The sequence below is a fragment of the Orycteropus afer genome, unplaced genomic scaffold (assembly GCF_000298275.1).
Source record: "Orycteropus afer afer isolate SDZICR_OR568_19922 unplaced genomic scaffold, OryAfe1.0 scaffold00068, whole genome shotgun sequence".
Classification (NCBI taxonomy): Eukaryota; Metazoa; Chordata; class Mammalia; order Tubulidentata; family Orycteropodidae; genus Orycteropus; species Orycteropus afer.
In genome coordinates, this window is record NW_006921655.1 from 1,274,227 (window position 1) to 1,298,556 (window position 24,330).

The 24,330-nt window shown below is 49.6% G+C and overlaps 3 protein-coding genes across 3 annotated transcripts in view; 1 reads left to right on the forward strand and 2 right to left on the reverse strand.

Moving 5' to 3' along the window:
- Positions 1-14,150, forward strand: part of DNAJC17 (DnaJ heat shock protein family (Hsp40) member C17) — a 50,923-nt gene extending 36,773 nt beyond the window's left edge. Inside the window, exons 2-11 of the mRNA XM_007940440.2 lie at positions 2,207-2,276; positions 2,550-2,608; positions 2,868-2,955; positions 4,535-4,620; positions 4,856-4,952; positions 5,767-5,810; positions 6,245-6,322; positions 7,402-7,482; positions 8,015-8,125; positions 14,028-14,150. Of these exons, the coding sequence (XP_007938631.1) occupies positions 2,207-2,276; positions 2,550-2,608; positions 2,868-2,955; positions 4,535-4,620; positions 4,856-4,952; positions 5,767-5,810; positions 6,245-6,322; positions 7,402-7,482; positions 8,015-8,125; positions 14,028-14,150 (837 nt within the window). The remainder of the gene's footprint in view (positions 1-2,206; positions 2,277-2,549; positions 2,609-2,867; positions 2,956-4,534; positions 4,621-4,855; positions 4,953-5,766; positions 5,811-6,244; positions 6,323-7,401; positions 7,483-8,014; positions 8,126-14,027) is intronic.
- CUNH15orf62 (chromosome unknown C15orf62 homolog) lies at positions 10,497-11,024 on the reverse strand. The gene has a single exon (XM_007940439.1). The coding sequence runs from the start codon at positions 11,022-11,024 to the stop codon at positions 10,497-10,499; it is 528 nt and encodes a 175-aa protein (XP_007938630.1).
- Positions 14,151-14,733: 583 nt separating the features above from the next.
- On the reverse strand, positions 14,734-18,014 carry GCHFR (GTP cyclohydrolase I feedback regulator). Its single transcript, XM_007940441.2, has 3 exons — positions 17,979-18,014; positions 16,085-16,179; positions 14,734-14,857 (listed from the first exon to the last, which is right to left on the reverse strand). The coding sequence occupies exons 1-3, from the start codon at positions 18,012-18,014 to the stop codon at positions 14,734-14,736; spliced, it is 255 nt and encodes an 84-aa protein (XP_007938632.1).
- Between the last annotated feature and the right edge of the window lie 6,316 nt (positions 18,015-24,330).

Here is a 24,330-nt window from a genome sequence, read left to right on the forward strand (position 1 = left end):
TGCTGAGGCTGACAAACCCAAGGTTGACAAGTAAAAAGGCACAGTCTCGATGTTACCAAACCACACGGCAGGCCATTAATTTAAGTCCATCGTAAGTCCCAAGGTCGGCAGAGCATAGCAGGCTGCTGAGCAACGACATGGCTACATGCAGGGTCCAAGTGTGCCATAGGCTAGAGACCATTCCCAAAGCTGCTGCTTATATTCAGGAAGCAGACCACATCCCAAAGGCAGCTACTCAGCTGCTTGTGGTAGATCCCACCATGGAGTTGATTGCCATTCTCATCACGGGGAGTAACTACCACCAGCTGCCCAGCCACTCAACCAGGCCCAGCCAAGTTGACACACAGATAAAACCACCACAAGAGCTTTAGCTTTTTAGCATTCTCTTTATATATATTTTGTGTTGTTTTACTTGAGAAAAAAAAAAATCAAATAAAGGACCCCAAAATATAAAAAATATATAATAAGGACTTCGTTTAAAATAAGAAAGTCAGGCACAATGAAAATAAATGAAGTCAGGGGCACAGAAGAAAGAAAAAAGGAGAAAAGACGAATAATAAGGGACACAAAGAGTAAAGATGACATTTAAAATGTAGGACTTTATATAAAGCTATCACGTCCCCTCCCCTCATTTATTTATTGATTTATTTTCCCCTCATTTTTTTAAAAATAGGGAAAACAGCTAGGGAGGGTTGGGTCCGGTGCTCATAGGTGGGGAATTGGGAGGTGGGAGGGCAGGGAGGAACATCGACTCCCTTAAAGCCCAACGCCTGTTTTAGGACTAGGAGTTGGTCCCTGCTGCTCCCAGTTTAGTCAGCAGAGCCCACACTGGGCGTTACGAGCCTGGGCAGGTGAAAGTCTGGTACTGGCCATGGCCCAGCAGGTGGCAGCATACCCTCAGAGATCCTGTGTTAGGTGGCTGCCTGCTGGACTTGGCCCTGGAGTGGAGGCAGGAGTTGAGTCAGGCACCTACCCAGCCGATCTCTCCTTGCAGACCAGGGCCTCAGGAGGCCCATGTTTAGCACATTGGTTTGACAGTATTTATTAGATCCATCTGAGAAGCTGGGAAAGCCAATCTGCTTAGCTGCTCCTGGAAATTGTAGGTCCAGGGGCTCTTCCTCCTAGGAGATTGGCGCAGCTGGTTGCATGGGCAGAACCGAGGTGAGGGACCAGAGGCCTAAGGAGGCCAGGGGCAGATTCTGAGGCTTTATTCTCTGGGCCTAAAACAGCAATGTAGGAAATACATGAAAGACAAACTCGGTAACTATGTTTATTTTCACTAATATAAGAAATAGTGGGGTTTTAAAAAAATCCCACCAGGATAACCCCTGTTGACAATTTAAGAAAAACAAAGTAATACAATAAGTCTTGTTTAATGTTTGAAAATTTGAACTACAGAAGGAATGAAATGAGAAATAAACCTTCCTTCTCCAGCACCTGTACTTTTTCTGGAGGAATCTGCTGATAGGTGTTTTATGATTGCTTTCAGGCCAAAAAAAAAAAGCTCAAATATCTGTAATTATGTATATTTCATTCATTTATTTGTCTTAAACTAAAAAGTGATCATATTATATACGCTGTTCTGAGCCTTACTTTTTTTCATGTATCATACTTTAGAGATCTTCCTATGTCAGCTTGTAGAGACAGAACTTTATCATATTTTTTTTAATGGTCTCCTTGTTGATAGGGGTTCAGGCAGTTTCCGATTGGGGGCTATTATAAACGGAGTTGCCATGAGCACCCTTGTATATTTATTTTGGCATACTTCTGGAAGTCCCAATTCTTAGGGGTGTGTCAAAGGAAAAGTACCTTTTTAAGTTTGATAGCTGAATTTTCCTCCAGAAAACTTTCTTCAGTGTACGCTCCCACCTTTTTCCAAGTATAGAAAACCCAGGACCTACTCTGGCTGCCCCTTCCAGGAGCCCTTCAACATCTGAGGGGGTGAGTCTGGCACCCGGCAGGAGCAGGCTCGGCTCCTTTGCTGATGGTCAGCGGCCGGCTGGCTCCACAGTCAGACTGCTCCATTGCAGATCCTGTGGTAGTTGTGAAGTGACTGTCTCAGTGTGGGAGCCAGCAGCCTCTCTTTTAGGAGGTGATGACAGGCGCCCCCTGGATTTCCCTTACCACTTCTGTAAGGCTTTTCTGTTCATCCCTGGGTGAGAGATGAGGGCAAGGCGTGAATGGCCACATCTCCTGTCTCTTCCAGGTGAAGAAGGCATATAGGCAGAAGGCCCTGTCCTGCCACCCAGATAAAAATCCAGATAACCCCAGAGCAGGTGAGACTCTTCTATGGGCACGGGCTTTGTGTTTTCCCTGATCTAAGCTCTTCAGTGAGTACTGTGTAGTGAAGCTGCACACAGCCTGCCTTTCAGGCAGCAGGGCCCAGGCTTTACCTTCCTTGCTGGCCTGTCATCTGCTGATGTTGGCTTTTCTGCCAGTCTGTGACTTCTTTGAAGTGCTGTTTTTCTTGTTGAAGTGCTGTTTTGAGGTAGCATACCATCACCAAGTCTAACTCTGCTTTTCTCCTCTTCTTTTTATCCTGTGTTTAGCTGAACTCTTTCACCAGCTTTCACAGGCCTTGGAGGTACTGACTGATGCTGCAGCCAGGGTAAGTGCCTCCTTTGTCTAATTGTCCCCCGTGGTTTTCCTTGGTTGACCAAAAAGTGGTTGACCGCTTGTTTCCGTCACCCTCGGTCCTCTGCACTCTGCTTGGCGCAGCCCTTGCTCTCAAGCCCTGGAGACCCAGTCACCAGGCTGCCTCCTGATGGCTCTACAGAGTGAGGCCCTTGGAAGGCTCCAGGGAGATGGCTGGCCTTTGTGCTTTTTCTCTGCCTGACCTGCTGCTCTGTGTTCCTTTCTCCTGCCAGGCTGCATATGACAAGGTCAGGAAAGCCAAGAAGCAGGCAGCAGAGAGGACGCAGAAACTTGATGAAAGAAGGAAGAAAGTGAAGCTTGGTAGGTGACATCATAGCTCTGGGTGGCCTGTGGCTTCATTGTCCCTTGGCTATTTTCATTCATCTTCCTTACCTTTCTTCCTGGAGCTTTAGTTCCAGCAACTCACAGCCTCTTGACCCAGGCTCTGGGCAGAGCCCTGTTCTTAGGGGTTAGGTCTAAGTATACCTTTAGAAATAATAACAATTACTAGATTTATCATTAGCTAAGGATGTTACAGAAACTTTACTGTTTCCTTTAATTATCAGAACTATCCAAGGTGGGCGTTCCTAAAGTCATTCCTTTATAGACAGAGAAGCTGAGGCCCCAACAGGATAAGAACTTGCTGGAGCTGGATTTAAGTCCACACAGTCTGACTGAAATCAGTGCCCTGCTCATCATGCCATGCTATCCCTTTTTATCTGACCAACCTCATTCCTGCCCAGAGCTTCCCCCAGAAGGATCCAAGGAGGTCTACATTCAGACATTGATTCTTTTTTTTAATAGCTATATTTTCCTTGGGTGGTACAAATGGTTAATGAACTTGGCTGCTAAGGAAGGGTTAGAAGTTCAAGTCTACCCAGAGGCACTTCCCAGAAAAAAGGCCTGGTAATCTACTTTAGAAAAATTAGCCATTGAAAATCCTATAGGAACACAGTTCTATTCTGGTACACAGGGCATTCCCATGGGTTCCCATGAGTTGGAGCAACTTTTTAAAAAAAATTTTATTGAGGTGTGTTTTACATAGCATAAAATGCACCTGTTTCAAGTATATAATTCAATAATTTTTAATAAATTTACCGAGTGGGGCAACTATGACTATAAATCAGTTTTAGAACATTTTCAATCACCCCAATAAGATTGATCAAGGCATGCTTTACTCAACCCCCCACCCCCACTTTTTCATATCCATATATTTAATATGTGCATATGCCATCTCAGTACTCCTCTTTCTCTACCAAAAATAAAGAAAAAGAAAAACAATTGTAGGTTCTAGGTAAGTAAAGAACACAGGAAGGAGAGCAGAGAACCCAGGCCTCAAAGAGGGTTGTCAGCTGGCCAGGTGTAGGGCAGCAAGTCGGTTCCCTTGGAAGGCCGCAGGGACCTGGGCTGATGGCCCTCACAGAGAGTCTTCCCATCTGAGCAGCAGCCACTGTAGGCAGGGCCACAGTGAAGCTTGGTGAATATACGGAGGTGGTAAAGGAGGTGGCAGGAACTTAGCTGAGTAGTCGGAAAGGAATCAAAGCCAAGACAAGGTCCCAGCTCAGGCTGTGATGCCAAACCATGGGAACAGAGGTCAGCAGCTCTACCCACTGGCATCCCCTGACCCATGGCCCTGGGCTGCTGGCAGAAGCACCTACCTGTGCACTGACTGGAAAGAACCAGCTTGGTGAGGGCGAACCACCAGCTGAACCCATAATTCTATGATGTGATTTCTCAATGGAAATTAAGTGGAGAGCATGTGGGCATGGAAGGAGGCAACAGAGTTACTATATAGTTTTATTCTGTTTGGGACTTTGGGGAGCACCCAGAGGTGGGGTAGCCTGAAACCATGTGGAAACTGCTTAGACCAGCAATTGGGTCATTCAACCCTTGTGCCTAGATCTCGAGGCCCGGGAGCGGGAGGCCCAGGCCCATGGCAGTGAGGAGGAGGAGGAGAACCGGAGTACCCGAACACTGCAGCAAGAGGTGAGCATCCAGGCCCAAAGGCCATCTCCTAGGGGAGGAAGACAGGCCTAAGGCCTGGGTGGTTATCACAGATGGGGAAGGCGTGTTCTTTCTTCTATGGGATCTGGGTAATGTGTCCCACCCCCAGGTTGCTGAGCCCTAGTTTGCAGGTGGAATGCAGGGACCTTTACAAGTTGAGAAAACTTGGAGTAGAATCTGCACAGAATTGTCACCCCTCCCAACCCCCACTCTGCAGATTGAACGCCTACGAGAAGAGGGTTCCCGGCAGCTGGAGGAACAGCAGAGGCTGATCCAGAAGCAGATGTGCCAGGAACAGGAACAGAGGTTGAGAGGTGAGAGTTGATCACACCTACCTGCCTCCCCCTCCCAGGCCGCTCTCGATTGCCCAGAGTTGCCACACTGGCTGCTTGGTCGAATCGCTGTGGAGGCTTCCACCTGCCGAAGCCCCTTAGGGCACGTGAGGGAGCAGAGCCTAGCTCCCCACTCTGACTGATACACACACCTGTCCCTTCTTTCTACCAGTTTTCTGGGGTCAATCTGCTTTTCTAGGCTGACGGTTCAAACCCACCAGCCACTCCTCAGAAGGAAGATGGGGTAATCTACTTCTGTAGCAATACTGCCTCGGAAACCCAAGGAGGGGTCACTATGAGTCGGGTCCGACTCGATGACACATGACAACGACAACAACATCTGCTTTTCTCTCTGCCTGAGACTCACTCCCTGGTCCCACTTATCTTAGTCCTGAGCTGTGGTGGCTTTATTTTGGAGCAGATCACCAGTGGAGAAGGCATGGCTACGTTTTGGGTTCTGGGATAGTTTGTTTCAGTAGAATTGTGTGGTTTATGTCTCTACCTCCTGCTGCCCCAGACCCTCCACCCAAAGGTGTTCCCAGCACTTCATCTGGAGAGTGCTCACCATGCGTGACCTGTGACAGGCAGTGGGCAGATCACCCCAGAGTGGCAGCTCTCTGGGATGTGGTGGGATCATATCTATGTCCCCACCAGGATCCTCACCAGGGCAGGGAACGTACTGCCCTTGGTCAGAGGTGACCTTTTCTAGGTCCTTCTAGGCTCTGGGCTTTGTCTCCTTTGGGAGAACCTCTGACTCCCTCATACTCTACCATACTTCTTTTCCCAATTTTTCTAGGAAAGGCAGAAAATACTGAAGGCAAAGGAACCCCCAAACTAAAGGTGAGTCCTGGTGGGATCCATGGGCCACCTCACCGCACCTCCTCTCAGCAAGAACAGATGTTTCTTGTGGCTCAGGGATTCTGGCTGGGGATGCTAGGTCTCTGGGGATCTAGGACCACTGCCCACATCCTTTAGTCAGCTGCCTGGAAGTCAGGATTGCTTCTCCAATCTCTTCCATGCAAGATTGCTCTTAACCATGATGGTTGCAGGACATAGTCCCCTGGGAGCTCTCTAAGGGCCGGATGCAGTGCTGAGGGTGAGCAGGACAGCCTGCCTCTCAGGGGTCAGGAGCCATCATTCCTGGTTAGTCCTCCCTAGACTACAGGTGCCTTCAAGATGAGGAAGATGTCAGACAGTAAAGCTCAGGTGTGGGGTCTGATACCACTCAGCCAAGGGTTAGTGTTTAATGTTGATGCCCACTGCTGTCTTTTCAGCTGAAATGGAAGTGCAGGAAGGAGAATGAGTCAAAAGGTGGCTATTCCAAAGACGTCCTCTTGCAGCTGTTTCAGAAGGTCTGCCTTGCTGTCTTCCCCATTTCTCCATCATCTCGGCCCAAACTCCAGGGTACTCCATGCCCAAACTTCCCTTAACATGTCTGCTTACCCCCCTTTTTTTTCTGTCTGTCTCATAGATCATTGGGCAGCCTGGAGACTTCTCCCCAGCCCGTAGTCCTCCTGTCACTGTGTTGCCCTGGGTCCCCCTCCAAGTGGTCTCTCCTTCAACCAAGTGCCTTGGTTGAGCCTTTGCCATCCTTTTGGAAGTAAAGGGCGTGGCTGAATGTATTGGGAGGGGGAAGTGGGATCTGACATGAAAGCCCAGTCCTCTTCACAGCTTCAGCCCACTGAGGCAGTGGCATGGCCCTGCCACTTAAAGTGCCCAGTCCTTTGCTTGTCTCTTTTTTGCTGTCCTTCTGCATCCCTGGAAAAAATTATTTCTTTCCCCTCTCTGATCTCCTTCCTCTGGAATCCTCATAACAAGAAGTTGTCCCTTAAAATTCGGCAATGATTTCTTCTTGGTGAGCGTTACACAACGTGATTAATGTACAGGCATATCTTGGAGATATTGCAGGTCCTGTTCCAGACCATCACAGTGAAATGAATATCATAATAAAGCAAGTCACACAGATGTTTTGGTTTCCCAGTGCATATAAAAGTTATGTTTACATTATATTGTAGTCCATTTAGTGTGTGATAGTATTATGAAAAAGTTTGAAATATGGTGCAAGTTACCAAAATGTGACACGCAGACATGAATGGAACACATACTCAATTGGGAAAATGGCGCTGATAGACTTGTCACACAGGGTTGCCACAAACCTTCAATTTGTGAAAAATGCAGTATCTGCGAAACACGGTAAAGCAAAGCGCCGTAAAATGTAATTGATATTGTACACATTGAAATTGTACACGTGGAACCTATCAAATTGGCGAATGTTTCCATATATTTTAACAACAATTAAAATATATAAATATATTGTGCCCCAGCTGACAGTGCCCCAGTGGGCCTCAGGACAGCCCAGGCTTTCTATGGCATGAGCCAGTCCACCCTAAAGGCTGAACCATGCTTACCGAGACCTTTCTTGTCCCCACAGTATGGTGAAGTTCTCAACCTGGTGCTTTCCAGGAAGAAGGCAGGCACTGCAGTGGTGGAGTTTGCAACTGTTAAGGCTGCGGTGAGTGCTGCACGAGGCTTTGTGGGAGGCCTTCGGCAGCCCTGTCACTCTAGAGGAAGCGACTGAATTCTGTGGACCCTTTGAGCTCGGGTGATCCATATACTCCCAGGCTGTTTCTGGACCAGGTCAGATCCAAGGCTTCACTTTACTCCCGAGAGTAGATGCATCACCTGAGTGGCTGGAAGGGAGATGCTCTGGGACCGAGGGAGGGTGCAGACTGACTCTGGTTCCTTGCTTACTGGCTGCTGCCTCCATACCCTCCACTTTCCCTGGAAGACAGCCCCGCTCCAAGTGTGGGCTTCAGCACTACTTTCTCACCCTTCATGGTTTTCTTCATTCCTGAAACTCAGAAGGCTTATGTCCAACACTCTCCCAAGAGAAGGGTCAGAGCTTCAGTGGACCATGTTTGAAGGTTGCTGAGGTTGCCCAACTCTGTTTGGAAAACTAGAATGCTAGTTCCAGTGGGGTAGAGAGAGCCACTTCATAGCTGATTGGGTTGATGGGAATCAGGAATGGATGCTCTGTTTGGCAGGAACTGGCTGTCCAGAATGAGGTGGGCCTGGTTGATAACCCTCTGAAGATTTCCTGGTTAGAAGGACAGCCACAGGGCTCAGTGGGCCCCAGCCATCCAGGACTGTCACAGGTAAAAAGCCAGGCCTCACCAAATGGGGCCTGTTCAGGGTTTGGAGGACCACTTACATTTGGGCTTTTCTCAGGACTCTTTCTACCAAATTCAGTTTGTCAGGGAGTATAGTGAGAGGGCTTAGCGAGAGGGCTGTGATTCTGTGTTGACCCCCTTGCCTCTCTGAGTGCCAGAGGGACCCTACACTATGTAGTATTCTTAAACTTTGCCTTCACTCTACACCTAGGTCTCCCATCACTCAAAAGGATCTCCTGGCCCCAGGTGGAGTGGTTGTGGTATGAAGCATTTGTCACTTAAAGGCCCCAGTGCTGCAGGAAAGCAGTAGGTGACTAGGGCAGCTACTTCCTCCCAATGCTTCGTTTTTCCAGATAATATTTGTCGTTGCCCCAGACAGGGACCAGTGCCAAGAGGCAGTATCTTCTCTTTAGAAGTATTACTGGCTACCCTGCTGACACTGAGGTGCTGCCTGCCTGGTGTCTGGGTGCTCAACTTGTGGTGAAGAATAGACCCACCAGCTGACATGTACCCAACACAAACACCTAATCCTCACAGCTCTGTGAAGGCTTTTGTTCAACCCCTCCCATGGCCCTGGATGCAGAGGTTGGGCTGCCTGGCTCCCCTGTCCCTACTTTGGTGGGCAGAAAGCATTGAGGGCAGGAGCTAGAAATCTGGCTTCCCTTCTCTGGAGTGGCTGGCAGTTTCTATGCCTGAGCCTCAGGCCGACGGGTTTGTAGCTCACTCTGTAGGGGAGAATGCCCTTCGAGGACTCAGCAGGAGCTCTGCTCTCACTGCCCTGAGGCACTTCACCCCTGCCTCCTAAGGCCTCTCCACCTGGTTGTGAGGATGGGGAGCTTCCTGTGAGCATGTCCCAGACCCTGACAGGGGAAGGAAATGAACTGGTCCTGAGCCCAACTCAAGACCTTTCTTTAGAGACCTCATTTCCCCACCTTTGAGTCCCAGCATTTCACAGCCCCAGATAACACTCTATAGGTTATGTTATAAAACTTTTATTCTTTATCTCCAGCATTCACAGAGGAGTATTTCATGTTGGAGAATCCACATAAGAGGCTGCAGGTGTGGGCTGTGGGAGCAGTGTGTGTGGAAGCTCCCCTCTCTGCCTCACTTGGAGAGGCCTGGGGGTCAGAACCACACAGCCCAGCAGAGAGCTTATAGGCTCTGGTTTCAAGTCTTCCAGTCAGGCCACAAAGCAGGGCAGTTGCACTACTGTGGCTGTGACTCAGTGGGCTTGGTCCTGGTTGGTGGGGCCTTTGTCAGAGGGTTTGGGCAAGGCAAAGCTCCTCAATCCTGGTGGAGGATTCTGAAGACCAGCCGTACCACTTCTCAGTAACAGCGATGAGTTTAGTATCCATCCCCTGAGCTAGTCCTCTCTTTTAGTCTTGTGGGCAGGAAGGCGGGAAACCTGCCACTGTTTTCGTTGCATTTCCCAAGGGCTCTCATCACTAATAATTCTGGGAATTCCCCAAAGCACCTCTGTGAGTTGGGTCTGATGATGCCTTTGACTGACATTCCCCAGAGCTGCTTCCCTTGGGCACCAGGGATTGCTCTGAGCAGCTGTGCTGGCAGGTTGAGTCTCTCACTCCCCTGTTGTGCTAATGGTTGGTTTGGGTTTTTCCTGACAAACACTCTGCATCTCTACCAGCTTTCCTCTTCCTGCTGTGCCAGGCCCTCTCTTCTCTCCCTTCCCCCACCAATGCCAATGATGGCTCCAGGCCGTGGTCTACTCCAGCATTGTTTTCTAGAACTTTCTCCAGTGATTTCAATGTTCACTTTGTGCTGTCCACTGTGGTAACCACTAGAAAAGTGGGGCTATTGAGCATTTGCAACATGGCTAATTTGATCTGCAGAACTAAATTTTTAAATTTAATTTCAATAGCGAGATGTAACTAGTGACTAACATGTTAGACGATGTAGGTCAAGCCTGCCTCATCCCTTTCCTCTTTGGCCTGTGTTGGACCACTTTTGCCCCCAACTTTTCCTGTGACCTCTGTGTTGACTGTAGCCTGTCTCTGCTCTGCCCAGGCTGTGTGTCCTCTGCTCCATGGCTGCCCCCTTTGCCATCCTTTCCCTCTGCTGGCTTTCTGCGTGGTTCTTGTGGTTGCAGGGTGTGGCCTCCTTTTCCTGGCCCCGCCAGCTTCCTTCAGTGTTCCTGCCAGGAAGTACCCCTTCACAATGCTGCCAGCTTGCCACTGTGCCACCACTCTGGGGTGACTTGGAGGACTGTTCAGGGTCCAGAGGGCAGGCAGAGCCTTGGGGTCCTATCCCCACCTTTTCCTCAGTCCATCACTGTACCTTCTAGGCTCCCAGGCTTCCAGTTCTCTCAGTCACCCACCTCTTCCCACCCTCACTCCATTCAGAAGCTGGGATCACTAGGAAACTGCTCCCTCAGTATCTGTAGAACTTCCTCAAGAAGTGAAATCCCCAGGTCCACTTTGAAGGAAAAGAAAGGGTCACTGAGGTCCGGGGCAGGTGTCTCCTGGAAGGAGGGAGTGTCCAAAAGGTCGTCCTCTGTATACTGGTGAAGGGCACCTGCCAGGGAGAGTGCTGAAGGCAGGGTAGTCGAGTAGGCAGCAGTGTAGGCGGGTGGGGGCTCTAGGATGTTGGGGCAGCTGGAACTCTCTCGGTAGAGGCGTGGGGGCTTGGGCGGGGCCAATAGGGTGGTCCGGGGCTGCTCATCCCCCCATAGTGGCAGGCGCCGGCCATCTGGCCTCCCTTGCAGCTCCCGGATGACCTCTCGGTTACTATACTCCTCGTGGTCCCCACCAGCCGTGCTGGCCTGGCTTAGCACACTGCCCTGTCGCCGGAGTACCCGCGGCCGCCCCAGAGTCAGCCGCTTGAAGAAAGAGGCATTGCGGAAGGAGCCTTTCCGCCAGGTCTCCATGAGCCAGCACACAAGCCTGGCCCTCAGAAGCCCAGCAGACGTTCAAAAGCAGCTAGTGACCATCTGGCTTGAGATGAAGCCTTGAATCGCAAGCTTCAGGGACATGGCCTTAGTGGGCCAGCAGCAGAGGCCCCTGGGTGTCTGCCCCGCACAGCCCTCCGGCCAGCATCTTGGAGGGTGGGATAAGGCCCAGAGCAGAGGGCACGTTTTTGTCCAGGAGAGCAGCGATCTGGGAATTCCTGATGAGGAGTTTCCCAGAGGAACAGGAGTGGCCCAGTTACTTGATAGGGCAGTGGAAAAAAAAAAACAAAAACAAAAAACCAAGAAACAGAAGAAGCACTTACTGAAGCTGGAGTCAGGGTGCGTTGTGGTGGGCTGGGCCAGGCAGCCAGTGTGCTCCGTCTACAAGTCCACAGGTCCACAGAGCTGGGCTGGGCGCTGTTCAGGCGGAGGGATCAGATGGACCCAGGCTCTCCCTGCCTGGCGGTTCCTTTAGCCCCTGTGTTGGTCTCTCAGGCCGTGTTGGCTGCACCCTCTCTGCTGGCAACTCCTGGACTCTGATTAGTGGCTTGGTTGTTTGTTCGAGTGTGTGGCGGTGGAGATGTGTTTTGTTTTCAGCTGACTCAGTCAGGTGGGAAGCTGGGTTTCATGCTTTTAGATAATTGCAGCATCCGCATACAGGGATTGGGGCGGCTGTGGCCAACACCCCCGGGCAGTGGGCGCTTCAGATTCCTCTTGAGGACTTGTCTAGGGGCAGCTCAGCTTTGTGTGTCACCACTGCTTCCTTTCTCATCACGGGTCCTGTCACTAGGCCGGCGAGAAGGCGGGCCTGGCTTCCCAGCCCGCGTCTGGGAGGGAGGAGCTCAGGGAGGGCGGGAGCTAATTGAAAGGCAGGAGCGTGGAACCATTGTTGGGGAAGGGAGAGAGGCCAGTCGCTTGTGTGGGTGACTCAGCCTCCAGAGCCTAATGGCAGGCCCTTATTAGCAGAGCCTGCAGGTATGGGGGAAGGAGGCAGAGGGTGTGTTAGCGGAAAGCAGCCCCATTCCTATAAAGGACTCAGCTCCTCCCACTACTGGGTTTGGGGCGTGCCAAGAGTAACTCCAGGTTCTCGGCAGAGCAGGTACCTTGGGCAGGGAGTATTGCTCTCCCTTTGACCTGCCACTCAGTCTGGCAGCTCGGTTTCTCATCCTCCCTGGCTTTCCCCTGATGCCTCATGGCAGGAACAGAGCAAGTTGAAGGCTAGTGTCCTGCTGCCTCCTACCACACGCACTCGAGTCCTTCCCCTCTAGTACCTGGGCCTCATCTGGGTTCCCTCTCTGGAAGAGGTCAGACCACCCCATGGGCTGATATGGGTTATCAGCAGTGCTGGGGGTTAAGCTTAGGTAGGTGAGCCTGGCTGGAAGGAAGACAGGAGAAGAGGTAGAGCAGGCAGGAAGAGGCAGGGGGAGTCCAGGCTGAGTAACACTTCCTGTTTCTGTACACCCCTTACTCCAAACCAGATGGCCAGGGCCTGGCATCTTAGTCCAGCCACTCCCTTCTTACTTCCCAGGTCACTAACCACCAAGCTTCCCTCCTGGTTTATTCCACCAGAGTGTGCCAGCTTGGTATACCATGGAACAGGGCCCAGTAGCCTTCTCCCTGACAGAAGGCCACAGCATCTTGTAACTTCTGGCCTGCTCTGTGCCAACTCAGGTGGGCTTCCCATAGATTTGAACCAGTTCAGTCATGGCTGATGAAGCAAAACCTGGAATGGGAGAATCGGAAGAGGCATAGCGAGCCCTTTCATGAGCCTGATGCAGGAGATTGGATTATTGTCAGGACTGCAGAGAGCAACACACAAAGTGGCATGGTGGCTACCGTGTTTGAGTTGGGCACCACTACTTCAGATTCCTACCTGTCAAGAGATTTGGTTGCTATGCAACATGCATGCTGCCCTTGTTTTCTAAAGGGGAGATTAAGTTTCTAGCAGGCTTAATTTTTCCCATTCCAGCATTCTGGTTCACCCACATTTTAAAAATTCAAGTCCATTCTGGTGTCGCTTCGTTGGCCATGACTAAACCAAGCTGAACCAGTTTGCAGCCCTGGCTTCACACCTCTAAGAAGCTGTGGGGACCACGTGATCATCACAGCGTCAGCTGTACTGGGGAAGGAAGTGATTGAATTCCCACTGCAGATCTTATCAGGGCATAGGGTTGGCAGCTCCCACTCTGCTGAAAAGCTGCTTCTCCACCCCATAGCCTGGACCCATTGAGAAGGTTGTTTATTATGCTTTTGATTGTTAAAACATAGCACTCTTTAATCCCCCACACCAAGCTGGCAAAATCATAGAAGAAAACGCCATGGGCCCTGCCCTCCAGGAGCCCTGATATATATTTTTAGGAGGCCAGCCAGACCCACACTTGTTTATCTCTCCTTCTAGGGAAGGGCTCTTTGAGGCTATGTCTGGGGTAGGGCTCCCTTATCCTGCATCCTCAGCAGGAGCCAGAGCCCAGGGAAGACAGGTAGTTGGGAGGGGATAGAGCTGGTCACCTCCACTGGGCAGAGCAGAGTGGCCCTCTGTGACTCTGACCACTTGCCTTCATCAGAAATCTGTGAGAGGCAGAGCAATAGGGTGGAGGAAAGGAGTGTCAAATGAAGGGCTGAAAGGAAATGGAAGGAGACCAGGGCCTGGCCGCAGCAGCACAGTGATTCATACAGAGACATGAGCCCGAGTTGACTGCACACGTGATGGGCCGGTGACAGGGGCAGGGTGTTTAACAGTTTCAAACGGGATGGATGGGAGCTGGATGGGGAGAAGCAAGCCTGGAGGCCAAAGGCCTGTTTGCTGTGAAGGAGTGGATGAGTTGATGTTCTAGGATGTCCCTTGGTCCTTTCCTGGGCACCCCCTGCCCTCCTCCCACTTGACCCTTAGGCTGCAGCTGTCTAGGATCCACCTTCTGAAGGCTGGAGTTTGTGGGGCTATGCCCTATGTACCTGATCCTGTGTCCCTATTCTACCCTCCAGGACTCAGTGGTGTCAGAGAGGGACTACGAAAGCCTCGTCATGATGCGCATGCGCCAGGCAGCTGAGCGGCAGCAGCTGATCGCCCAGATGCAGCAGGAGGACAAGGAGGGGCCGCCCACGTAGTCTCACACCCTAGCCTGCTCACCTTACAGCTCTTTTCTTAAATATTACCAATAAACTTTTTTTTTTCCTAAGAGTCTGTATAACATACACGGTTGTAGGGTGCTGCCTGCCCAAGCATGGCCCTGGTTTCTGGACTCTCTGCCTCAGAGGCCTCTACCCAGGCCTGCATCCCTGTCTCTGGCAGTGAATGACCTCAGAGAGTCAGTGCAGAGTAGAAGAGAGGAGCAACCACTCATCATGGCCCTTTATTGGCGTGGACTAGCTATGGAGGACCCACCCATCCAGGTTCTGGGGCTATCCCCTACTGAGGTACCTGGCACTGGGCCAGGGCAGCCTTGCTCTTACCAGGCACCTTATCCTGACCACAGAACATGGCCTACTGTAGGGCCCTCAGGACCATCAGGGCGAGGGTCCTGTCCTCCCTAACTGAGGCAGGATTGCAGAGAAGGCCATCAATGCCCATTGGTGCTGGACTGAGGAAAGTGACGGTTTGGGAAGAGAGGGGCAAGGCAGTCGGTGAGGCAAGGTTTGGGGGCCAGTAGCTGCTCCAAAGAAGGGCTGCCCTTGGCTTCTCAGTGCGAGATCACTCCTTGTGCAGGCACCACACCAGTGTCTGACCCACCCCTGTCATGCTCAACACGCGGAAGCCCTGCCGTTCCAGCTTGTCCAGGACTATGCGAGGAGGGTCGTCGACGTAGTACTCATAACTGTGAAGAGACCAGGAAGGGGTGGCATGAAGGGTACACAGAGTAAGGGTGCCCCCCCATCACCCGTGCAAAGCTCTTGAGTCTGCCTCAGGCGCAGTGAGGTCAGGAACACTCAGTTTTGTCATCTAGATGCTTCCTGCACCTGAGTGCACATTCCCCACTCCCTCCCTCCTAAGCAATTTATGTGTAAAACCTCATCCCCTCAACATCCTAGTGAGGACCTATTATTGTTCCCATTTTATAAGTGAGAAAACTTAAAGGGCTAAGTAATTTTCCCAGTGTCACGGATAGTAGGATCCGGGTTAGCTGGACAACAGTCATTCTTGCCCTGAGCCACACATTTCAGAGAGCAGCCTATTTCCCAGAGTTTGTACCTCTGGCCTCTCCTGCTGCCTTGTAGTCCTGGGACAATGAGGTTGGTCCCTAAGAATTCCTGGCTCTGTGTGCCACTGCTTGGCATCATGAATGCATAGTTCCCTGACTTTCAGGTTGAATTAATAATGCAGGGCCACTGAGCAGCCCAAGGGCTCAAAGCCCCAAGCTAGGCATCTCAAGACCAACCCCTCATGGCTTCAGCCTCCACCCTTGATCCAAGGCTGGGATCAGCTTGCCTTCTCTTCCCCCTTTGAACTAAAACCTCACTCTGGTGATTCCTCTCAGGAGTTCCAAGCCTGTGTAGCCAAGCTTCTCTCCACTAGGGAGTGGGGGTTGGAAGAGGAGGGAGTGAGGGAGTGGGAAAGGAAGTAGTGGTCACAGGGCAGACATGGAGATGGTGTGAAGAATGCCAAGGGAATGGCTGAGTTTCCAGGCAGCAGCTGAGCTGGAAGTAGGCACAGGTCATACTCGCCATTTCTAGGGTTTGGCTTCATTATTCATCCAGCTCTTTGAAACAAATCTTCTCTGCATACCGTTGCCTTGATAGGGTCTGGCTTGGAGATGTAAGGGCAGGGCAAGGAAATGTCTGCTTATGGAGTCCCATACCTAGGGAACTGGACTCTGTTGGTTTCTACCAAGGAAGCCTTGTGAAGGGAGGGCCAGTGAGAAAACTTTCAGAGTGAGCAGCTCCTTGGGAGACAGGATAGACCCTGCAGAGGACAAAACCCCAGGGTGCAGGTAGAAGGGCTCTGAGGCAGCAGCATTGTCCCTGGGCTTGGTGGTTGTATAAAGGGAACAGGGGCAGGCCTTGGGGCTGGCAGGGAGAAGACACTGATGAATGCCATGACTTACAAGTTGTTTCCCAGGACGCTTCTCTTTGAGGCCCCCAGGTGCCGCATCAGCTCCGGGTCCGAGTGCTCATCGCCCACCATGGTGGGGCCCACCTCCTGCAAGGGAAGCCACAGTGGCCTGATTGGCTGCCAGGTAGAGATGGAAGGTCTCATTTCTTCCTCCCCTGCCTGCTGGCTGCTAGCCAGCTTTTGTTAAAGGCTGGAAGAGGTGAGAGGATCCTACGGGGCTGAGCACAAGTTGAGAAGGAGTGAAGCCTGTCAATGATCTCATGACCAGGCTGAGCAGTGAGGGCCTCCCTGGCCTCGTCTAAGCTGAGCTGAGAGCTGAGCATTTCCTGACTATGGGCACCTTCTTGCCAGGCATCCTTCCCTCATGTTTGTGTGTGTCAGAATCACCTGGAGAACAAGAGAAATGCAAACAAATGTCCACATAAAAACTTGCACAGGAATGTTTAAGGCATTATTCAAAATAGCCAAAAAATAGAAACTCAAATTCTATCAACAGATGGATAAATAAAATATGCTATAGCTATGGAATATTATACAGCAATAAAAAAGATGAAATACTGATACATGCAACAATATGGCTGAACCTTGAAAAAATGCTAAATGAAAGAAGCCAGACACAAAAGACCATGTATTACATGATTTCATTTATGTAAATGTCCAGAATAGACAAATCGAGGCACATAAAGTATACAGGCGATGACTAAACTAGTGACTGGGGTTTGGGGAAAATGGGAGTGACTGATAATGGGTACAGAGTTTCTTTTTGGGTAATCAAGTTCTAAAATTGCTCATGGTAATGGTTGCACAACTCCGAATATACTAAAAACCACTGAATTGTACAGATTAAATAGGTGAATTTTATGCTACATAAATTATGTATTGATAAAGATGTTATTTTTATTTTTATTTTTTTTTTAAGGAAAAGAGCAAAGACTCGGCTGGGGAGCAGGATTCCAAGTATGGATTCCCAGGCCCCATGCCTAACATGTTTTTGGAGGTCTAGGAAACACATTTTAACCACTCCTCAGGTACTGGTTCTTAAACCGAGGGCACTGCCAAGATCTTTTCTGGCCAGAAGTGAGCCCACCTGCTATATCCTTCACCCCAAGGGAGGGAGCTATGTACCCTCTGATGGGTCACCCAAGCATTGGGGAATGGGAGACGGAGAGGAGCATCCTGCTGCCTGGCTAGAAAACCCAGTCACATCATTCAGAAGCAAAAGAGGACACCTGAGGTAGCGAAGGCCAGCACCTTCTTTTTACAGAGGAAGAAATGCACCCAGAGAAAAAGACAGGACTTCTGGACTGTGCTCTTCGCACCTCTTAGCCCCACCCCCCTGGCTTCTTCCTTTCTTCACAGGCAGGAAGTTCTTTCTTTTCCTTTTCCAAGGCCTCAGGGATAGCATTTCGTGGAAGCGCCTAAGGGTGCATCTAGTGGCTTTGTGTGGACCAGGGACTGGGCACAGATGTTTTAGCGCGTTAGCTCTTCCTTTTCCAAGGCTCTTTTCCTCTTTTTTCCTGCAGAGCGGCTCTGTGCCCGGGGCAAAGAGGGGGGCTGAATGTGTGGAGCCAGGGCTCCCCGGGTTGCTCCCAGAGGCTCGGTCCTACCGTGCTGGTAGCATTGGAGCGGGAAGCGCCAGGGGTCGCTCCGTCGCTGGGACGCGTGCACCTGGCCGCCTTTGCGGCAAGGAGGCTTCGGGCGCGCTAGAACTTCCTAGGTCTCAGGCGCTGAAGCAAGGCTTAATCCGCAGCCTTCTAGCAGCCCGACGAGGTGTGTCCTGGATCCAGCCACCGGTGGGCGCTGCCTGGTACAGAGGCGCTAAGGAGCGGCCGCTGCCACCCTCAGTCTCGGGCCCGGCTCGAACTCGCCCGACGTCCAGTACTTACCATGCGAATCTGGGTGCTGATGAGCAGGTAGGGCATGGTGCGTGCGTCACAGCCAGGTCCCACCCAGCGGCTTCTGAATCCGTTCCGACGCCAGCCCCTCGGGCTTTGGGACTGCGACCCGCGGCCAGAGTCCCGTTACTCCGGCTCGGGCCTCGGGCGGCACCAATCCGGGTGCGCCGGGCCGGTGACCGCCGCCTCCGGCCAATCAGAAGCGGGCGCCATGACGCGCCCCGGCACTGGACGATTTGGGCCCGCCTCTGCCCTGGGGGCAGCGGGCTTGGACCGTGGGTCTGGACCGCGGCTTCCGCCTGCTGGTGCGGTCAGGAGGGGCGTGGGTGCGAGTGCACCCCCGCACTTTCGGCCTGAAGGCGGAGGTGGCTGGACTAGCTCGACAGGCTGCGGCCCGCTGTTGCGCCAAGCGCACCTGTTGATCCTGTGCCCTCTTATTTCAACACCTCGAATAACAGGTTCCAAAGTCCTGCTGGTCCCACCCCCGTCCCTGCAAAGCAAAGCAGAGAGCAGACGGTGACTCCGCTGAAGCCGCCCCATGGTGACCAAACCCACATTGACCAGGGACACCTCTAAAGCTTTTAGTGGGTCCCCACTTCCCCTTCCCAAGACTTTTCTGCTCCTTCTCCATTGATTCCCAAGCGCGCGGAAGATAGGGGTGGAACGCTCGAGGCTTGTCCTGAATGCCACTGGGCATTTCCGCCTCCCTGACTATAATTCCTATTACAAGCAGCAGTTCTTTGTATTTCGGTGGCCCTACAGGAGCTCTGGTAGCGTAGTGCCTAAGCCACTTGACTGCTAACCAGAAGGGTGGCGGTTCAAACTCACCAGCCACTCCTCGGAAGGAAGATGGGGCAATCTACTTCCGTAGTGATACTGCCTTGGAAACCCAAGGAGGGGTCGCTATGAGTCGGGTCCGACTGGAGGGCACATAACAACAACAACAACAACAGTAAATCTGTGAAGGAACTGAGTGTTTGGCTGAGTGCCACGGCTGGGGTTGCTAAAATGGATAGAACCTGGTCCTCTCTTCTGAGCTTCCAGCGCTGCTGGAGAGACAGGGCCAGGCGCAGGACAATACCTGGGGCAAATGACACTATCTTACCAGTACCTACTACCAAGGAAAGGGCAGTGAATTCATAGCGATGCGTCCACGCCCTCATCCAGATGTATCAAAATCTGAAAACTCAACATTATTTATTTGTGTTGTTGTGATTAAACCAAAAAACCAAACTCACTGTCATCCAGTCGATTCCGACTCATAGCACAGCCATTGGGTTTCCCAGGCGGTAAATCTTCACAGAAGTAGATTGCCCAGTCTTGCTTTGGTGGAGTGGCTGGTGGGTTTGAACCACCAACCTTCTGGTTAGCAGTCAGATGCCATAGGCACTGTGCTACCAGAACTCCTTATTGTTGTGATTGTTGTTGTTGTTATGTGCCGTTGAGTCGGACCCGACTCATAGCGACCCCTCCTTGGGTTTCCGAGGCAGGATCACTAGGAAGTAGGATTGCCCAACCTTCCTTCTGAGGAGTTGCTGGTGGGTTTGAACCACCAGCCTTCTGGTTAGCAGTCAAGTGCTTTAGCCACTATGCTACCAGAGCTCCCTTGTTGTGAATTGTTGTGATTAGGTCTCTTAAAAAAAGAAGAAGAAGAAGAAACAAAACCTATCCTGTAACCTTCCCTTCCTCAACCATTGAAAAATCATCACTTCCTTCATGGGGTACAAGGGGTATTTATAGGTCTTATTCTGTGTCTCCAGCACTTTTGCCAAATGTGGAGAGAGCTACAAGGGATGTCTTGTTGTGTCCACTTGGTTAGGATTCATAGCGACCCTATGTACAACTGAAGGAAACACTGCCGGTCCTGTACCATCCTCAAAACCATTGCTATGTTTGAGCCCATTGTTGCAGCCACTGTGTCAATCCATCTCAATGAGGTTCTTCCTCTTTTTTGCTGACCTTCTACTCTACCAAACATGACATCCTTCTCCAGGGACTGGTCCGTCCCGATAACATGACCAAAGTAGGAGAGAGCAAGTTTCATCCTCTGTGCTTCTAAGGAGTATTCTCGCTGTACTTTGAAAGACATATTTTTTATATTCAATATTCTTTGCCAACATAATAATTCAGATACATCAGTTCTTCTTCAGTCTTCTTTATTCATTGTCTAGCTTTGACATGCAAGTGAGGCAACTGAAAATACCATGGCTTGGGTCAGGAACACCTTAGTCCTTAAAGTGACATCTTTGCTTTTTAATACTTTTAAAGAAGTCCTTTTCAGCAGCTTTGCCCAGTGCAATATCTTGTTTGATTTCCTGACTGCTGCTTCTATGGGCATTGATAGTGGAGCCCAGTAAAGTGAAATCCTTGACAATTTCAATATTTTCTCTATTTATCATGATGTTGCTTATTGGTCCAGTTGTGCGGATTTTTGCTTTCTTTATGTTGAGATGTAATCCATACTGAAGGCAGTACTCTTTGATCTTCATCAGTAAGTGCTTCAAGTCTTCACTTTCAACAAACAAGGTTGTGCCATCTGCATATCACAGGTTGTTAGTGAATCTTTCTCCAATCCTGATGCCACGTTCTTCTTCATATAGTCCAGTTTGTCAGATTATTTGCTCAGCACACAGATTGAATAAGTATGGTGAAAGGATACAACCCTGCTGTACACCTTTCCTGATTCAAACCATGCAGTATCCCCTTTAAATACAAAGGATATAGGAAGGGGTAATCTTAACCCAAGTTTATTACTGTCAGGTCCTTATCCCTACCTCCTATCCCTAGGACTAACTATTTAGCTGGAGAGATAAGACATATTCATGTTCAACAAAGGATTTGTCAAAACTAACGATAGATTAATGCCCAAACCAAAAAAGAAAAGAAAAAAAACCTCACTGCCAGTGAGTCCATTCCAATTCATAGGTGGTAAATCTTTATGTAAGTAGATTGCTCAGTCTTCATTCCGTGGAGTGGCTGTTGGGTTTGAACCGCCAGCCTTCTTGTTAGCAGTCAAATGCCTTAGGCACTATGCCACCAGAGCTTCTTAGATTAATGCTCAGAGTATATAAATAATTCCTACAAATCAGTGAGAAAAAGTTAAGCCAATAGATGATTGGTTATAGGCTTCACAAAAGAGGAAATTGAAATGGCCCATTGACAACAAGATGCTCAATATCATTTAACAATTGAGAAATGCAAACCGAAGTAAATTTTATACCACAATGAGATTAGCACACACGCATACAAAATGTCTGTGAATATCAAATGTTGGTGAAGATGTAGAGCAACGAGGGCACCTGTTACTGTTGGGGATGCAAATAAGTGTGATTGATGCAATAACTCTGGAAAATAATACCATCTGTTAGTGAAACTGAATAGGAACCCTAGTGGTGCAGTGGTTAAAGTGCTTGGCTGCTAACCAAAAGTTCGACAGTTTGAACCCACCAGCCACTCCTCGGGAGAAAGATGTGGTAGTCTGCTTCCATGAAGATTTATAGCCTTGGAAACACAATGGGGCAGTTCTACTCTGTCCTTTTGGGTTGCTATGAGCTGGAATTGATTCCATGGCAGTGGGTTTGGTTTAGTTTGGAGAGTGAAGCTGAAGATGTGCATACCCTATGATACAGCCAAAAACTCTCTTACATAAACCTCAGGAAAACTTTTGCTCACACATATCAGGACACTGAGCTAATTACAATACATAGCCAAATTGTCCCATAGGGTTTCCAAGGCTGTAATTAGTATTCAGTTACCCAATAAGCAAGGTAAACATATGTTTACTTGTACTTACTTACTAATCTATAGTGGATAATTTCACATTTTTTTTCACTACATCAAAGGCCTCTAGCTTCAGTGGGCTGGGAGCAAGAGGCAGAGCTGAAGCCCAAGGTCGAGGGGCTTTTCAGAATGATGAAAAGTACCATGGACTGCTAAAAGAACTAACAGATCTGTCCTGGAGGAAGTGCAGCCAGAATGCTCCTTGGAAGCAAGAATGGCCAGACTTCATCTCACCTATTTTGATCATGTTGACAGAGGGACCATTCCCTGGAGAAGGATGTTATGCTTGGTAGAGCGGAGGGTCGACGAAAGAGGGGGAGGCCTTCAATGAAATGGACTGACACGGTGGCTGCGATGATTGGCTCAAGTATAGCAGGGATTGTGGGGCTGGCGTGGGATCGGGCAGTGTTTCGTTCTGCTGTGCATGGGGTCGCTATGAGTCGGAAACGACTCGATGGCACTTAGCAACAACAAGCATCTTTCTGGTAGAGACTGCTTTCAGCCAAGATCCATCTGACATCAGTAATGATATCCCTCATTCTACATTCTTTTCTAAATCTCGTTTGAATTTCTGGCAATTTTATTTGCAAATGATAGTAATGATATTATTTGATAATTTCTGCATTCTGTTGGATCACCTTTCTTTGGAATGGGCACAAATATGGATCTCTTCCAGTTGGATGGCCAGAAAGGCATCTTAGCATAGATGAGTGAGCACTTCCAGTACTTCATCCATTCACTGAAACATCTCAATTGGTATTCTGTCAATTCCTGGAGCTTGGTCAATGCTGTTAGTGCAGCTTGTATGTCTTCCTTCAATACCATTAGTTCTTGATCATACCCTACCTCCTGAAATGGTTGATTGTTAACCAACTCTTTGATACAATGACTCTGTGTATTCCTTTCATCTTCTTTTGATGTTTAATATTTTGCTCATGGAATCATTCAATATTGCAACTCAAGCCTTGAATTTTTTCTTCAGTTTTTCAGCTTGAGAAATGCCAAGCAGGTTCTTCCCTTTTTGTTTTCTAGCTCCAGATCTTTGCACATTCATTATAATACTTTACCTTGTCTTCTCCAGCTGCCTTTTGAAATCTTCAGTTCAGCTCTTTTACATCATCAGTTATTCTATTCACTTTAGTACAGCCAGAATGCTCCTTATAAGTGAGGATGGCAAGATTTTGTCTTTCATACTTTGGTCACGTTATCAGGAGGGGCCAGTCCCTCAAGAAGGATATTATAAAGCAGAGGGTCAGTGAAAAAGAGGAAGCTCCTCAATAAGATGGACTGGCACCCTGGCTCCAACAATGCTCAAGCATAACTACAGTTGTGAGAGGGCACAGGTTCAGACAATGTTTCATTCTGTCGTACATAGGTTCTCAGTGAATCAGAAGAGACTTGATGGCACCTAACAACAATAACCCTATATCTAGCACAGCTCTCATGCAGAGAGCTATTCATAAAACCTGAAGGGAGGAAGGAAAAGAAGGAATGTCCACCATCCAGACCCTGTCACTTCAATGATGTGGTCTCAGATGTGATGAAAAGCTGAGTTATAGAGGGATCATTTCTCCTCTCCTTATATGGAGGTAGCTCTACCAGATAAAGTGATCGTCTGCAGTGAGAGACAAGGCCAGGTGGGCAGACCAAGCGGGGGAATTCATTTCCCTCTGGATATTAAAGATGTTATCCAGCCAGCATATGGCCTCAAGAGCAATCAGCAACGGGGTGGGTGGTAGGTGGTACTGAATGAGCTCTCTATCTTATGCTGCATCTGTAAACCAGATTTGCAAATCCAATAAAGCCCTTGGCAGCTTCAGATATGCACTGCCCTCCAGTGTCCTCCCCCCCACCTCCAAAGCCCAGGCAGAGAAAGGCAAACAGAGCAGACCCCAAACTCATGTTCCTGCTCCTGTATGATAGCCTTATCTACCTGGGTCTTGGTCAAATGTCTTGGTATGGTGGCCTTACTCCCTTGTGCTTAACCTTTCAAAAGTGCTTATTTTTATTGAATACAAAATAATTTTTATAATACATGTATAAAGAATAAGAGTACACCAATAACACCCTGCACCCCACCTCCCAGTATAAGAATTACCTTTGTCTTTTAAGAACTGCTTCATGTCCTTCACCATCTGTGGTGGTTAAGTTTGTGTGTCAACTTGGCTGGGCCTGGTTGAGTGACTGGGCAGCTGGATGTAGTATTTCCCATGATGGGTCTGGTAATCAGCTCCATGGTGGAATCTACTGTGAGCAGCTGAGTAGCTGCCCTAGCATTGTGGTCTGCTTCCTGTATATAAGGAGAAGCCTTGGGGAATGCCCTTTAGCTTATGGCACGCCTGAACCCTGCATGCAACCATGTCATTGTTCAGCAGCCTGCCATGCTCTGCAGACCTTGGGACTTACAATGGACTTGAATTAATGGCCTGCTGTGTGGTTTGGTAATATTGGGACTGTGCCATTTTATTTGTCAACCTTGGGCTTGTTAGCCTCAGCAGCTAGTAGCTGCCTGAGTGAAGAAAGATGCTTACCTGTGTTTTATTGACTATGCAAAGGCATTTGA

Coding starts and splice junctions, on each gene's coding strand:
- CUNH15orf62 (XM_007940439.1), bottom strand. CDS start 11,024: ATGGAGACCTGGCGGAAAGGCTCCTTCCGCAATGCCTCTTTCTTCAAG.
- GCHFR (XM_007940441.2), bottom strand. CDS start 18,014: ATGCCCTACCTGCTCATCAGCACCCAGATTCGCATG. Junction 16,180..17,978: donor TCAGCACCCAGATTCGCATG/GTAAGTACTGGA, acceptor CTTCCCTTGCAG/GAGGTGGGCCCCACCATGGT. Junction 14,858..16,084: donor AGCGTCCTGGGAAACAACTT/GTAAGTCATGGC, acceptor GTCTCTTCACAG/TTATGAGTACTACGTCGACG.